The 17,293-nt window shown below is 32.2% G+C and overlaps 1 protein-coding gene and 1 long non-coding RNA gene across 3 annotated transcripts in view; both read left to right on the top strand.

Moving 5' to 3' along the window:
- The window catches only part of LOC146994200 (uncharacterized), a 395,818-nt gene that overhangs the window by 180,270 nt on the left and 198,255 nt on the right, over positions 1-17,293 (top strand). The gene's annotated exons all lie outside the window — the stretch shown is intronic.
- LOC118204208 (neprilysin-2-like) overlaps positions 7,553-17,293 on the top strand; it is a 93,202-nt gene continuing 83,461 nt past the window's right edge. For both annotated transcript variants that reach the window (XM_085826470.1, XM_085826471.1), the window contains exons 1-2: positions 7,553-7,810; positions 16,933-17,043. In XM_085826470.1, the coding sequence (XP_085682596.1) occupies positions 7,741-7,810; positions 16,933-17,043 (181 nt within the window). In that variant the 5' untranslated portion in view covers positions 7,553-7,740. The remainder of the gene's footprint in view (positions 7,811-16,932; positions 17,044-17,293) is intronic.

A 17,293-nucleotide genomic window follows, 5' to 3' on the forward strand; every position in this document is an offset into this window, starting at 1 on the left:
AAAAGTCGAAGAAATTTTCTTTAAACATAAAATTATGAGATTGAAAAGAAACTGTGATCTGATCTGTGAACGTAAATTGCAGTTTCACATCTAAAATAATTTTAAGCTAATTAGTCACTATTAATTTACATGTTGTGAACTTGACATTATCCAGGCTTCTGTCGTCTTCAAAAGTTTCTTTAGCTCTTTTTCCCACAGATCGAGTATGGATTTATAATTTTTATCATCTGTAACATCCTGAGGACCATAACATTCAGTTCTCTCTCTTTAACCTTTGCAACTATTAAAATCCAATGATCTCCGACATTAATAGGGAGGGAAACTCATTCCGCTGTAGTTAGCTGAACTTCACTCCATATACTCACTACTAAACTCCCCATTAATATACAGTGTGATTCTAAATTACTTTTACAAATTAAGAGGGGTCATAGTACTCATATAGTTGAGCAATAATTACCATAGAACATAGGGTCGCATTCCACTCTGAGAGGCAGAAAAGAAGAATATTATAATTCCAATCTGAACTTACAACAGTGTTGGGAGAGCGAATGAACGAGACCAAGTATTTCACTGTCAGTTTAGTTACAAACTCACAGAGCGTGCACAAAACGGATAAAACCGAAGACTTGGCGTTCGAGAGTTAATTCTGAGACTTTGGTGGCTAACACTCAAATGCACATCTTTGGTTGGCAAGGTCTCAACCTCGCAAATGATTGCAACAAGTTAATTATCTAAATTATTAGGGGGAAATTATCTATTAGGGGGAAACTACCTTGATATCAAGTATCAAGGTAGCAGTTGTTTTTCTCTTAGCCAATTTATATCCTGTCTTCCTGGACTTACTCTGCTGCGCTCATTCTACTTGAAGCGCCCTTCTATGGGATACGAAGTTCTGACAGCCGGAAAGCAGCATGAGCTTTTCATGCTAATCTCGGCATGCAGCGGACGTTGGAGTTAGTGGATAATATTCAGCCTTTGATTACATAATTAACTCGTTGCAATCATTTGCGAGGTTGAGACCTTGCCAATCAAAGATGAGCATTTGAGTGTTTGCCATGAAAGTCTGAACTCGAATTAGCACTCGAACGCCAAGTTTTTGGTTTTATCCGTTTTGTGCACTCTCTGTGAGTTTGTCACTGAACTGATAGTGAAACATTTGGTCTCGTGATGACTGATTGTGCAGCATTTGGTATCTCTCATTCGCTCTCCCAACACTGTTGTAAGTTCAGATTGGAAGTCTAATATTCTTCTTTTCTGCCTCTTAGAGTAAAATGCGACCCTACGTTCTATAGCAATTATTGCTCATCTGGATGAGTACTATCACCCCTCTTAATTTGTAAAAGTAATTTATAATCACCCTGTATATTGTGTATAGCGACAATTAAAAGCCCATGAATTTGAATCTAAATTAATACTAAAAGAGGCATCTGTAATGCCATCATAAGGACAGCCAGTCCTAAAATTTCAAGACAAGGGCACTATCATAGTATGTAAAGATTTTAATTCTAATAAATTTAAAGATGTAGTACGTAATGTAGTACGTAATGTACCAAATGTAGTACCAAAATGTAGTACGTAATTCCTAACGTCAGAAACATAACTTAATTTTGGAGTAAAAGATAAGGGATTGTTGTATACACCAAATGGCCGCTTTTGTATGGAGGAAGATTTTTGTCGATATCATCAGCATTAGAACTGAAGTCAAACAAATTTTGCTTTTCAAATTTTTGCTGTTGGAAATGGGATAATTCAGGTCTTTACATTTAAGGTTCTTACTTTTAGTAGTTTTGTATAATTTTTGTTGGATAAATTTTAAATTTGGTGGAGTATGGCATTTGACATTTTCTGTGTAATATTTTCAAGGTGAGTGGATTACTTTTCAACTTTGCCATCTGCTTCCAATTTTTTTTTAAATATTTCCGGAATAAAATGTTTTGAACTGTAGGATCTATTAAAATAAGTAGTTTTGACATGTAAATTTTTACACAGTTCATATTCATTATTGATAGAGAGGGCCACCAGCGGCCGAGCGGTAACGTCGCTGAACACTGGTAGTTCGGTCCGAAGTTCGAATCCCGTGGACGGGCTGGCTGCATGAGTGTTTTCGTGGTTTTCCCCATGTGTAACGTGTATACGAGCCAGTTTCCCTTAAAAAGTCCTCCACGAAGGCATCCCTCCCTTAAGGCAGATAGCCCTCGAGTGCTTTGCCGTAATCTAATAAACCAAACCAAACCATTATTGATAGAAATTGGCTTGATAGAATACAAAATATTTCGAATTTGATCAAATTTGGGGATAGAAATCTTTGGAGCAGAGGTAGAAATCATAGAGGTAGAATCATAGAGGTAGAAATTATAAAGAAAGTTCTAATTTTCTACATTTCACCCAATGAATTTTATATATATTTTTGCATAATAGGGTTGCGTACGTACGGTTTCGTAATGAATTGAATGCACGAGTCCGATGAATTGTGAATAAAATTTATTCTTATCCCAAGAATAAATACAAAATGTTGAAATTTCCTCAGAGGTTATCGTACAATATCCCACAGTAGTTATATTTTAAACTACTAGAACGTTTTACAGAACGCAATTCAAAACTGAGAAAGCTACTCCGATTTCACCGCGAATTCGCTACAGGAAACAATAACAGTTTTCTAAACAGCTGAACTGAGATGTTTTCCTCCAGCATTTATAAGCTTTTTAAATGCATGAAAACATTCTCGTATTTTCTCGGTTTTTCTGGATAGCAAGAGTTCAATTACAAGATATCTATTTATTAAAAGTTAAATGCGCGTACTCCTGCATTTTAATTTTTCCGGCGTAGCTTTCTTTTCAAATAAGTCTCATGCTGCGTTGCTCGGGAATATAAAACAATTTCAATTATAAATTCTATTAAAAATAGCTAAATAAATAAAAAAATAAAGTAACAATATATTTATATTTGGGCAGTTGCAATGATAGAGATGACTGCACAGATTAAAACAGGACATTTCCAAATATTTCAAAAAACAAAAATTATCTTGGCATTCGTATTTTAGCCGTGTGACTGTAAACCGAATATCTGTGTTCGACTAGTAGGTCAGAGTCCATGTTTGCGCCTCCAGATTGACTGATGTTATACTGGAATTTTCATTACCTTTATATGTTCTTGCTGGCAGACTGAAAGAGAAACGTTATTTCATAACCAGTTAAAATTCTTTCTTTATGTACCATAAATGCATCTTATGTTTCTAAAAGGACATTAATCAGGCTATCTAAACGCCTATTAAATTTTATATGAAAATAGTTTGTCTTTAATTTGTTCCAGAAGGATTCCAGTACATGCTGGTGTCTCTGAATTTATAGGAAAATTTCCGAAAAAGCCATCGATCATAGATGAGCTTTGCTATAATTAGGTTTCCTCAAAATAAGCAATAAATAGAGGTTCCTTAGTTTTATATATTTGTATAAAATTATCTAGCATGCTTTTAAAATTTAAAGAACTTCTTTCTTCCATAAATATTGTTAGACAGCAATACAGTTCATCCCTTTTGGTGCTATTTGAAACTTTGGAAAATAAATTTCATTTCCAGCCTCTATGAAGAGGCCATTTACATAATAAATGGCAAACATGTGGGCCAAATACCTGTTCAAATGCACACCAAGTAGATTTATCATCATCTGTCATTATGCAGTTAATGCTTAAACCCACACAATGAATGCTTTCAAATAGATAATACATTGTTTCTTCGTCTAAACGATTTGAAATAAAAGTGAACGACAGGGTATCCACAGTCAAATTCATCAGGAACAAGCAAACTGAGTGGGTAGAAATTATACTGATTCATATTATGCATCGAATCAATACATAATATCCGGCTGCTTCCTTTTATCAGCCCATGTTTTTAAAAAATCTGTTGGAAAGCAACAGATTGGACCATTGGATATATTAGAGACACGTTTACCTGTTGTGACATCTAATGCTTCCAAAGCACATAAATATGATTCATGTTTATCGTAGAAAGAAGTTAATGAAAACATTTCCTTGGGTTGAACAGCTATGTTTAATTTGAATAATTCTCTTACATTTACTTAAACTAAAATATCGGGTTTTAAACCTTTGCGGCACGGTGTGTCCGGTCTAGACACACCTTAAAATTTCTTTCTGTATGCACAAAAAAAATTGAATGAAAAAGATTTATAGGTTACTATAGGTTACTCTGAACCTTCTTTATTTATAGTAGATGGCAGCTCAACACAAACCAGTCCATATATTTAACCATGTTTAGCTTTTTAAGACCCTTATTTTCCAAAGAAATCTTTCAGATTTTGTTTAGGGTATAAAAGGAATTGTTTGAAAAGAAATTTCCATGTTATTTATTATTTTTTTGGCTGTATGCTAATCTCCTTATTCTATATTAGTTTTAAATTTTTACCTTGAAATCATGCCTAAAATCAAACAGCGAACCCTAGGTGTGCCCAGACAGGGCTCACCGATAATCTAGGGCAACTGAGAGTCTGTATTCTTTGTTTCTCCGCATCTCATCGGTCAGTTCATTGACAACAATGCTCGTTTCAGCACTCTTCTCGAAGCTCTATCCAATCAGCTGTGTACTGTGTATGTGCTGTGTATTTAATACTGTGTATGTGCCAATTTGGGCACATACACAGTATTAAAACGATAAGTGCTATCTTCACAAAATTTTACTTGTGTACTCCTCTAGGCCTAATTAGACTGCCTACCTTTTTTTTAAAATTAAAACTCCGTTTTTAAAAAGTAGCGTGCCGGAAAGGGTTAACGAAAAGTTTCCCCTCGCCGCAAACATCGTCTACGCAAACAGTTCGCGTTGGCGGCTTTAATAATCGATTCTGTGCGTTTGAAAGAAAAAGACTTGCTTTAGAATACTGTGTTATGAATTTTGTAAAAAATATCGTTATCATCAAATACAAGGTGTGTAAAACATGCATTTATGCAATATTTTTTTTTTTTTTTTTTTTTTTTTTTTGTATTTTGTAAATATATGCTGTATTTTGTGTACTTTGTTTATTTTACCATTCTAGGACTGCCTGTTATACGCAGCTAGTAGTTTCCAATTTTAAACTTTAGTGTATTTAACACATTTATAGTTTTATGACTCCTCACTCCCTACTGTCTTGCCTTTCCATTGCTTTCAAAATTTTGTTTCGTCTTGCAAGTCTCGTGACGTCTAGTGACCATGACTCTTCCTCACCTTCCTTAGTCTTCTTTTGGTTCCCAAGCATGAGACATTTTCACGTTATGCGCTTTGCGGCATTATTTTATACAGCCGGAAACGTTGCCCTTTTGCTCGATATCGGTTCAGAAGAAGAATAAAAAGATATAAAAGTTTATTATTTTTTCAACGCAGTATGCAGAGCAGCTAAAGTTTTACGCTGTATACATCATGTCTCACCGTGATGATTTTGCAAACCTCATGTTGAATGCTTCATACTATGCAAGTCGAATAAACTTCGTTCGCATTAACTAGCTAAGCTTTCAAACTGTTAGAACACTGATCCCTAAAAATGCATTTTTTTAATCCACATCTTTAATTTTAGCTTGTTTTTGCTCTGAACTAATCTTAAAAAAGCAAAGCTTATTGTATTAAATTGGTTTGGAAAGTGAACTTTTGAAGATTATAAATTTGTATGACCTTTGAAACATTATAATGAAAAATACTTACTCTTTGGCTAATCAGTTCACGTGTACACTTTACACAGAAAAAGTGAGACAGTTCTATATCTTCTACTCTACAGCGGCGATCGAGGAAATTTAACTTTGCGTTTTTCATGTCTCGAAAGCGAAACTTAAGATATACATTTTAGATTTATATATAGCATTGCTCTAACATAAGTATTCTGACCCCAAATCGGACTTTTTCTGAAATGGCCTGCGAATGTTTTTCCATATTTCGATTCTACAACTCAAATTATGCCAAAATGTCACGTTCTGCACAAATCGAACGAGTAGATTTTTAAAAAACTAGCTCTCAAGATTTTTGTTCTTCAATGTTAATTTAATTTGGTACATATTTACTAATATCTCTCTTTATTATTAAACTTACTTGATTCCTTCTTTCACAAATCCAAATTTTAGGTTCAATCTAAATAAAATTCGCAGCCACATTCTGAATTGTTTTTAAAATTTTTACATTTTAGCAATGTTTAGAAATTTTTTGAAAACATTTTTGAATTATAGCATTCAAATTTTTACCATCGTCTTAAATTAGATGTATTTCTATGCGTACCTGTAGAAAATTAGAGTTTTATTCAAAATTTCCAAAGCTATGCATGATTTATATATTGGCGTGGTTTGAAATTTATCAAATTTGTTATAAGCTATAATAATGACAAATGGGCTTTACACAATTTAAATTATATGAGACAATGGACGATGTAGTACTTTCCGCTCGTGTGCAATGAAAAAAGGCAAAGGAAAATAGGATGGCTATTAAGGGTTTCGTCGATTTATAGAGACTTTTGGTTATTTCGATGCTGGAGAAGTGAAAAATGAGCAATGCCCTCGCCGGCACTCGAACCAGGGACCTTTCGATTACGCGTCGAGCGTGCTCACCACTACACCACGAAGTCATGCTAAGAAGGCGGAAAAAATACCTTATATACTTCCCCTTTTAAAAGGCGACTGGGGATTAAAGGGCCTAATTGCCAAATCCTGGTGGCGGAGAATCATCATCCACTATCCTTTTTTTTAGTTCGGGCGCCACTGTAGAGACATGAGGTTATTTCGATGCTGGAGAATTGAAAAGTGAGCAATGCCGTCGCAGGCACTCGAACCATAGACCTCTCGATTACGCGACGAGTGTGCTGACCACTCCACCACGAAGTCATGCTAAGAAGGCGAGAGAAACACCTTATAAATTCTCGGCGCAAATCGAGAAAGTGCGGCAATTTTTAATTTATCGGTAAATTGTACTCCAAATTAAAAAAATTAATATTTAAACATAATTTCAGTCGCAGAATCGAGATAGACCCCCCCCCCAAAAAAAAAAAAATTTCATTTCACAAAACGTGCGATTGTGTGTCAGAATACCTATGTTAGAGCAATGCCGTATATAAATCTAATTTGTATCCTAAGTCAAGCTCTTGAGACATAAAAGACCTAAGTCAGTTTCCCTAATCGGTGCAGTAGAACAGAAAATATAGAACTGCCTCCATTTTTTTTTTGTTTGTTTTTTTGTTTTTGGTACAAGGTATACAACATAATTGACTTTTTATGATATATCCGGAGACTGATATATCATACTCACTCAATACTGACACTCAACTCACATCTTTTGGAGCAAAAAATTAGAACTTCTGCTTTGCTCCTTGCACAGGTGACAGATTTGTTAAATAGCAATTTTCAGCGGATTATGACAGCCAGCTGAGTTGAACATTGTTCTAATTTTGCACATGTGTTCCTTCAATCGTCTGTCAGATGCAGAACGCTATCAGTCAAAACTATTAACTTATTTCATAAACAAATGTGTGGTAAAAACACAATGTAACAATGGAAAAACAGAAAAGGACATTAACTTACTATGATCTGTGAACACAGTTTTCTTCCTGGTATTAGTTTTCATGCATCTTCTAGGCAGCAATAATTACTTCCGCTTTCTCAGTTTAGAAGCATGACTAGCTCTTTGTTTTTGCTATCGTATATTGTAAATTTCTTAAACTACAAAGAGAAATCCTTTCCAGATTTATAATTATTACAGAAAGAAGTTTCAAATAGTTTAAAATGAATAGTGTCGTAGTAGCAAGTGCATTGAATATTCTTTGCTTGCCATCTTTTGTCAATATAACGTTCGGTAAGTGACTCTAGTTCTTTTATTTATGAACCTTTTCACTTTATTTAATAAATTACATATATTACATGCGTAGTTATTAATTTCATTCATGATATTTAATGTACACCTTGTACAAAAAGAAATGGGACAGTTCTATATCTCCCGTTCTACCTCACTGATTGTCGAAATTTAACTTGCGTTTTTCATGTCTCGAAATGTATGTTATGAAAATATTTAATGTATATATGTATATGAAAATATATGTATATGTAATGCATATGAAAATATTTCATGTATGTTAGATTTATATATAGCATTGTTCTAATTTTGGCACAAATTCGGATTTTTTCTGAAATAACACCACAATTTATTTTCCATATTTCGATTTTACGACTCAAATTATGCCAAAGTGCCAAGTTTTGTAAAAATCGCACGAGTGTTTTTAAAAAATTAGCTCTCAAAATTTTAGCTGTTCCATGTTAGTTGAATTTGTTATATATTTATTGATATCTCTTTTTTTAATTAAACTTAATAGATTCTTTTTCAAAATTTAGGTTCATTCCAAATAAAATTCGCCCATTTTTATGATTTATTAAAATTTGCACTTTTAAATAAATCTGATAAATTTTTCGAAAAAAAATTTGAATTATGACCTATAAAATTTTTACCATCATCATTTAGTAGATGTATTTCTAAGCATACCTGCCAGAAGTTAGCGTTTTTTATTCGAAATTTCTTAAGACGAATTTTTTTCCGTGAAATTTACATATTGGCGCGTTTTGAAATTTGGCATATTTGTTAAAAGCGATAATAACGTCAAATGTGGTTTACGCACTTTGTTAAAATTATTTGTAAACCTTTCCCAGCTTGCGTGCAATGACAAAAAAGGAAGTGAGAATAGGTTGCTATAAAGTAAGAAGGTCACCAAGTTCTTGGCGCAAACTGAAAAAAAAAAAAAATGCGCCAAGATAAATTTTTAAATTTCTCCATAAATTTCACACCAAAAATTACAAAATTAATATCTAGGCGTAATTTGAGTCCTAGAATCGAAATCTGGAAACAAATTGGTACGTTATTTCAGAAAAGCTCCAATTTTGTGTCAAAAAACTATGTTAAAATAATGCTATATATAAAAGTAATATATATCCTAAGTCGCGCTTTCGAGACATCGAAAACTCAAGTTAAATTTCGATAATCGGTCCAGTAGAACGGAAGATAAAGTATTGCCTTTTTTTTTTTTTTGTGCACGGTGTACGTTAATATCCCGTAAGTAAATAAGTATAAAACTATTACTTGTATAAATTAGAATTATTCCTTTTATACGAATGTATTAGGAATATTTCGAAACATGGCTATTTATGTACTTTGCCATCGTGACTATGATACCAAATATATATTAAGAAATTCTAATAGTTGTATACACTGAAGTCAATGGAGAACATTATGAAACTGTGTTAAATCAATATGATTAGGATCCTTGTTGTAAGCACATAAATTTCAAATTTAAGGTCATTTTTGTTTTAAAAGTACAGTATGGAAATAAAACTATCGCTAAATGATGGCAAACAGTAATCTATATTCTGTTTTACATAACTCAGTCATTCACACCTACCTCAAACTCAAACTTGTCAACACTGAAATTTTTGAATAGAAATTTTACAAGAACTGCGGCACACATTCCCATGAAATAGTTTGAAATATTGGAAATTATAACTTGATCATTGAGCAGCTTCACAAATGAGCACGAAATATTCATCATAAAGTAAACTGGTATAGTTCAGACGCGGAAAGCACTCCTTAAATTTTCTCGTACTCTGCTCTACCGTGACCTTCGAGAGAGAGAAGGCCATGACACTTAATAAACATGGCGGAGCTTTCCGTCCGACGTTATCGTCGGAAAGTCGTCTGAATTTTTAAATTTTCGTCGGAAATATAACTTTATCATGTTGCTTAGTTAATTAAAATAGCTGAAAGAAAGGAGGCGTTATATACATACACACTTTTTAAGCTTTTTACAGATATTTTAATTAACTTTGTGCATAAATATAATTGAAAGAACCGGAAAACAAACGAACATTTTACAAAGATTTAAACGCTGATTGAAAATTACCACTGTCATGATAAATTGGGAAGGGGTTCTTAAGATAATAATTAATATTTTACCTAAGCTCAAGTATTAATTTATTCGCGTTTCAGAGCAAAATATATAACCATCAACTTCTATATCTCCAGCGAATGTAAATGAAATGCTATATAAATTAGCTAATAAATGTGATAAAAATATTTCATACAAGAAACATACCTAAATCTTATAACAAAAAAGCCTTCCAACATTCATATTTGAAATGAAATAAACTAACAAACAAACATAACAAACAACATACACAACTAGCAATAAAAAACATATACATGATAATCATAATTCCCATTATCCTAAAATTTAGAAGCTAAAAATATGTATATGATTGAAAGAAATGGTGCTAAGAAACATCCGCATTACTACTAAATATTGCAATCCATAATTATTGCATTTTTAATCATATAATTTTTAAAAACATTAAATTTTACATTTAACTGCAAATTGCAGTTCTGTTATTTTTCTCTTGGAATTTGTAGTATATCTGTTGGTATGAATACGAATGTTGCAAGCTATGGTTTTTAATTATTACATTTTAATACATTCCATTTTCATTGATTTTTGTACATGCTTGTGATAGCATAAAAATTCAAGATAATTGGGAAAAAACTTTTTGTTGTGTGCTATTTAATGAAGAGCAGATTTAAATGTGCAGTTCTTACTATTGTGCATATTATTCAAATCATTTCTGCGCAGTATCCAAGGAAAAGTACCCAAAGGAATGTTATAGATTTGAAAAAATGAATAAAATGACCGTGAGAATCTGCCATTGTCTAAATTTAGTGTATATAAATATATTTACATATGATCGAAAGAAATGATGTTAAAAATCATCAGCATTGCTACTAATTATTGTACTTTTAACAGCTTGCTATTTAAAAAACAGTAAATGATTTTTTATTAAATCGAATAAATAGTTCTGTTACTTTTTTCTGGTAACTTTCAAACACTGCATAGTTTATGTGTTTTTTAAAATATTGCCACAAATACTAAATATGTCAAAGTATTTCCTTTACATACGCTGGAGATATAGAAGTTGATGGTTATATATTTTGCTCTGAAACGCGAATAATTTAATACTTGAGCTTAGGTAAAATATTAATTATTATCTTAAGAACCCCTTCTCAATTTATCATTACATTGGCAATTTTCAATCAGCGTTTAAATTTTTGTAAAATGTTCGTTTGTTTCTCGGTTCTTTCAATTATATTTATGCACAAAGTTAATTAAAATATCTGTAATAAGTTTTAAAAGTGTGTATGTATATAAAGCCTCCTTTCTTTCAGCTATTTTAATTAAAATATCTGTAATAAGTTTTAAAAGTGTGTATGTATATAAAGCCTCCTTTCTTTCAGCTATTTTAATTAACTAAGCAACATGATAAAGTTATATTTCCGACGAAAATTTAAAAATTCAGATGACTTTCCGACGATAACATCGGACGGAAAGCTCCGCCATGTTTATTAAGTGTCATGGCCTTCTCCCTCTCGAAGGTCACGGCTCTACTCTATAACTGAGCGGACAAATTGAAGACTCTCCAAAAGAGAGGAACGCCTAGAGTGCGATCCTAAGTGAACTCGTGAATAAATTGTCTGGATTTGTATATACGTTTCTCTCTTATTTTTAATAATGAATTAAAATTTATCTTAATTTTCTACAACGTAATTAATTGCAGCATATTTAGTGCAGGAGTGAATGTAATATTTTCTCTCATCTGAACCTGACGTTTGCCCCCCCACCCCATTGAGAACGAAAAATGGAAATGGGACTTGTATATATCATTTTTAGCTCAAAATGACGTTAGCTTAGATAAGATATTAGTATTGAAATGGCATTTTCAGTGGAATCGCTATAATTGGCTGTATAAATTTTAAATTGTTGTAACCAAATATTATCGCCCTGTGTTGCATTTAAAGAAATTAAATAATGAAGAATCTGCATTGAATGTACATATGTTTCTTGTATTGTGAAAAAACGACGGTACCCAGAGCCATCAAATTTTAAATAACGTAGTTCTCCAGCCAAATATGAGCACCTGGAAGCCCGAATTTGAAATTTGTTTTATTGTCTATTTCATATTTTGTGAAAATTTAACTAATTTTTTGATTAACATTGTCAGCGATTTCAAAATGAGCAGTGGTAGCACATTGTGGGGAGTAAAATATTTTTTCCTCCAGCGCGCGAGACTGTCAATCGGGTATTGTAAAAATATGTTGTTTTTTGTACTTCCAAAGCTTCGTTAGCCCAAATGCTTTCGAAACGTGTATGCATGTGTAAAGGAAAAACCGCCCCTTTGGGCGTCATATAAGATCTGAAAGCTGTCTGATTTTTACATTTTTTGTCCTCGTTTTATAAGTGTTTACTGAATTTCTGTTTTATTTGTGTGAAGTGCTACTTATAACTGCAAATTGCTCTCGCAAGACTTATGTGAAACTGCTATCGCAAATTGCAAATTGCTAAGACTTATGTGAACTACCGCTACATTTAGGAGCTACGAGAAATGCTTAATTTACTTTCCTGTATTCTTTCCTGGGTCTCCATACTTATTAGTACAGGGCTTCCGTACAGATTTTAAGACTTCACAACTGATAGCGCTAGGGACACATGAGACAACAAACAAAGGGTGCATCGTCGTAAACTTTTATGCAAAGTGATAATCTCCGATCTCTGTTACATTCTGTTTTGATATGTTCGTTTGAAACTTTAAATTCTGTAAGTTGCTTAGCGCACGAAATTACTTTGCGGGGGGGGGGTCTGATTTTCAGTCCTCCGTTTCATGCTTGGCTGGGCGCTAACTCCTTTCAAATACCATGTATGAAAGGGGATAACACCGAAATTTAGAACGAATGTAGGACACAAATATGAAATAATTTAAATTTAACATACAACAGTTGTGCAGACCAGTTTGAGATTTAAAATTAGGCAGATTCATCCTTAGAATATCATTGGTTTTTATATAAAAAACCAATGCTAGTGCCACCTACATATGCATTTTATAGGAGACTAATAGCACCGTTCCCTAACTTCAGAGAGCAAAAATATCCTGCTAATATACAGATGATGCTCAGTTCAGCATTCGGATATAATTGAAGCATACTTCAAATTCATATTTCAACTTCTTTTACACGTAAGCGTCTGATCAAAGTTTTGACAAAAAATGAGTAGGAATTTAAAATATAATAAGGTTTTAGTATCCGTTTTAAGTTGAGAAGCCCACGAAATAAACATATGCTCTGCACATACACAAAAAATAAAGGGGGGACATTTCCATATCTTCTACTCTACTTTTGGGCCTATTGACGAAATTTAATTTGCGCTTTGTATATCTTGAAAGCACGAATTTGGATGAATATTAGATTTATATATAGCGTTGTTCTAACATACATATTTTAACAGAAAATCGAACTTTTTCTGAAATGGCACACAAATGTTTTTTCTACATTTTGATTCTTTCTACGACTCAAATTATATTTAAGTGTCAACATTTGTAAAAATCTCACTAGTGTAGTTTAAAAAAAAATAGATCTCAAGATTTATCTCCTCAGTTGTTAATTGAATTTGATATATATTTAATTATATCTCGTTTTATATTAAAATTACTTGATTCCTTTTCACAAAATTCGAAATTTAGATTCAATACAAATAAATTTCGCAGGTGTTTTCTGGTTTCTTTTGAAAATTGCTATATTTGGTAAATTTTATAAATATTTCGAAAATGGTTTTGAATCATAATCTATAAAATTTTTGTCATAAACTTAAAGAAGATGCATTTATAGGCATACCTGCAAAAAATTGGAGTTTTCATTCAAAATTTCCCAAGATATGGGAATTGATATTGAAATTTAGAGTATATGTTATAAGTGATAATAATGCCACATATGGTTTACGAACTTGGCTAAAATTATTTGAAAAAATAAACGATGCTCCTTTTTTTCCGCTCGTGCACAATGAAAGGCAAATGAAAATAGGTTACTAAAAATTTAGAAATTCGCCAAGTAAAGTATTCTTGGCGCAAACTGAAGAAAGTGCGCCTAGATTAATTTCAAATTATTCGCTAAGATTCTAATCAAATTTTATAAAATTTAATATTTATACATAATTTCAGTTGTATAATTGAAATATGGAAAAAATTGGTACATCATTTCAGAAAAAGTCTGAGTTTTTCTCAAAATTCCTATGTTAAAACAATGCTGTATGAAAATCTAATACAGATTTCGAAACTTGAAAAACTCAGGTGAACTGTTCAGTAGGACAGTTTTCGTGAACTGGCCCAGTAGAACGAAAGATATAGAATTGTTCCCCCCCTTTTTTTTGACGAGAGTACACATTTGGAATCTGTATTTTTGTGTTTATTGGTTATGCTTAATGATTGTTGAAGCTGAGTAACGAAGTTTTTACGACTCAAAGGTATATAATGAAGTTGATAGCACGAATGATAAATTAGAGATGGGACAAATCCTAAATTTTTCTCGAATATCAGATTTCTTACTTTCAATATTTAAAATCAAATAATCTAATTTCAAATTTTAAAAAAGTACTTATCGTTAAAAGATTTTAAATAAAGTAAAATTTAAAATCTGCATTTAATAAAAAAATATTTTAAGAATTTTTTTAAAAAATACATTGGTTTTTACTTCCTTATCGGACATGTGTCTGATCGTCCTCGAAATCCACAGATTTATCCAAACTCTAAGCCAAACTCAAACTGCTTTTTCGCCTACTTTTAAATGGTTGCCTAAAGTCAAAGCCAAGCTGTTTGTCGGCTTAATCACCTGTTTGGTGATATTATGGCAAATTTATGATTTACTTTCTTTGGCGACTTTGGCAACATTTGATGATTTTAGTTTAGTTTTTAAAAAATCATTGCATAATACTATATATTAACCAACTTGATGATCACATTAAGTGATTTCTTTCTTTGTCAATTTGCCCTGAAAAACTATTATTTTAGTTGGTTCACTATAAATGTCCGATTCACTTTTCAAACTGTTGCCACGAAATGTTAAGAGTCCTGCATTATATTTGAAGTAATTAAATAATGAAAAATCTGCATAAATGTATGTATATTTCTCGCATTGTGATAAAGCAACGGTACCTAGAGCCATCGAATTTTGAATGACGTAATTCTCTTACGAATATGGGCATGTAGAAGCCCAAATTTGAAATCTGGAAAATGTTTTATTATCGATTTCATATTTTGTAAAACTTTAGCGGATATTTGATTAACAAACTAAAGGACCTCAAAGCGAGCAATGGCAACGTTGCACAGGAAAAAACATTTTAATCTCCAGTGCGCGAGACTATGTATCGGAATTCTAAAGATATACTCAATTTAAAACTATTTTGCGATATTTGCTCTTGAACTGAATTTTATGGTTTAAGTGCGAAGAACGTGATATTTAATAAATAAAGGTAACACAGAAAGCGAAACGTTAGGAAAACGTCCCTTTAGACGTAATTTACAATCTGAAACCTTTGAGATTTATTTATTTATTTATTTTTATTTATTTATTTTTTTTTTGTGCCTGGTCTACTTGGCATATGCGTTGATTGAGTATTTTTTCTTTTAGCCTTTTTAATCCAATTATCTCGGTATACTAATTTGATCCCTTACATATTCCATCATATTATGGGATTATTATTATTATTGTGAGTTTTTTGGGTGATTTCAGCATAAATCCTATGTATTTAATTAATTAATAACTTTAATATTTAATTAATAACTTTAATAAATTAGTATATACATTTTCTAACAATAAGGAAAATCAATATGCGTATATGCGCAACAAAAAGAAAACGAATGAGAACAAATGAAACATGATATCCTAAGGTGCTAGAATTTTAAACAGCGTTGGTAGCGAATTATTGTTAACCTTTCGATGATCATCAACGAGCTCAGTTCGCATTTCAGTTACGCAACGCAGAGGGCGCAAACGAACAAAGCTTGCAATACAAATTTACTGCTGACAGATATCACTCATATTTGGGGAAAGAGAATTTCTTAATTTTGCAACAGCCGAAGAGTTAATAACTAAAGATGTAAATTTCTGCGGTTATATAAGTTTTCGTCGAAATATAATTGACGAACTGAAGAAGCATTATAAATAACATTTCTCTGGATCTAAGGAACCTAAAATTTAGTTGAATAATAATCTATGATTAACACCCAAACCTTTGTTTATACCTCCCTTTAGAATCTGAAATATGCGATCTCTAAATGTGAAAGTTTAAGGCCTTTTTAATTCAGTCAGTTTTCCAAATTCCTTATAATCTTCATCAAAAGTTTGTCACATGATTTGCTTGGATTTGTTTCAGAAAGCGACTGGCTGATTTCATTCATGTTAAGCTGGTTATTCTAGGAGATCTTCGTTTAACTTAGAAAGCGGGTAACTTTGTTCATGATTTATTTAATCAGACTTTAAGTAACATGTCAAAGTAAGATTTAAATTTATGGAAAGAAAAACAGCCTCAATATACAGGGACACGCCGCTGAATGCTGTAAATTCCTCGAGAAACAAAGAGGTGCTTTAAATTCTCGGAGAAATAAAATCACAGACGGAATCTTTAAGAATCCAAAATCGAATGTTACTAATTTCAGAGAAATTGAACTTGTGAAGGAACCCAGCAATTTTGTAACTAACAGAAGGATAAATGGAATGACAAGGAGAACATTGTATTTATATCTAACAGTATCAAAAGTTTTTTCTAACAGTTTCAAGAGTTTGGAAAATTCATTAGCAAACGATTCACAGCATTATACGAGATAAATAACAGAAATAACAGAAACTTGCAACACAAACCAGCCGCTATTTTGCAGGGATTCATTGCTTTCGAATGATCACTCAGGTAATAGTTTGAGAATAAGAGACTTTTCTTAACTTTCTCCGTTATTTATGACACAGAACGTTATACTATATTACTCCAGTATAGTACCCATTTCATTATCAACATTTGTACACAGATTGTCATCGTTTTACTCAACAATAACGACAATATTCTTTTCTAGATTTAGGAGCATTAGTTAGCAAGTCAGCGCATATATATCAGGTACCATCTTTCTTCAAAAATGTTCCATGGTGCAATGACGTGTGCTCGACACCCGGATGCTTCCAAGCAGGTGAATTTCAGAACTTATTATCGAACATTTTTGTGTTACACATCTCAAATCTTTTTGCTGTATTTTCAACAAAACACTTCGAAACATTATTATAAAATATCTTAAAATGAACTGAAACCGCTTTTAATTTATCCATTTGCTTGAACTGCTACGAATAAGTTGAAATTAATTTAAGGAAATGTCCCAATGGATGAATGAAATGGTCCACGACTCCGAGGAAGTGTTAAACGAAATCCGTTTATTCACTTAA

The sequence above is a fragment of the Stegodyphus dumicola genome, chromosome 11, assembly GCF_044657685.1.
Source record: "Stegodyphus dumicola isolate Sdum_Otavi_A_Nest chromosome 11, ASM4465768v1".
NCBI lineage: Eukaryota > Metazoa > Arthropoda > Arachnida > Araneae > Eresidae > Stegodyphus > Stegodyphus dumicola.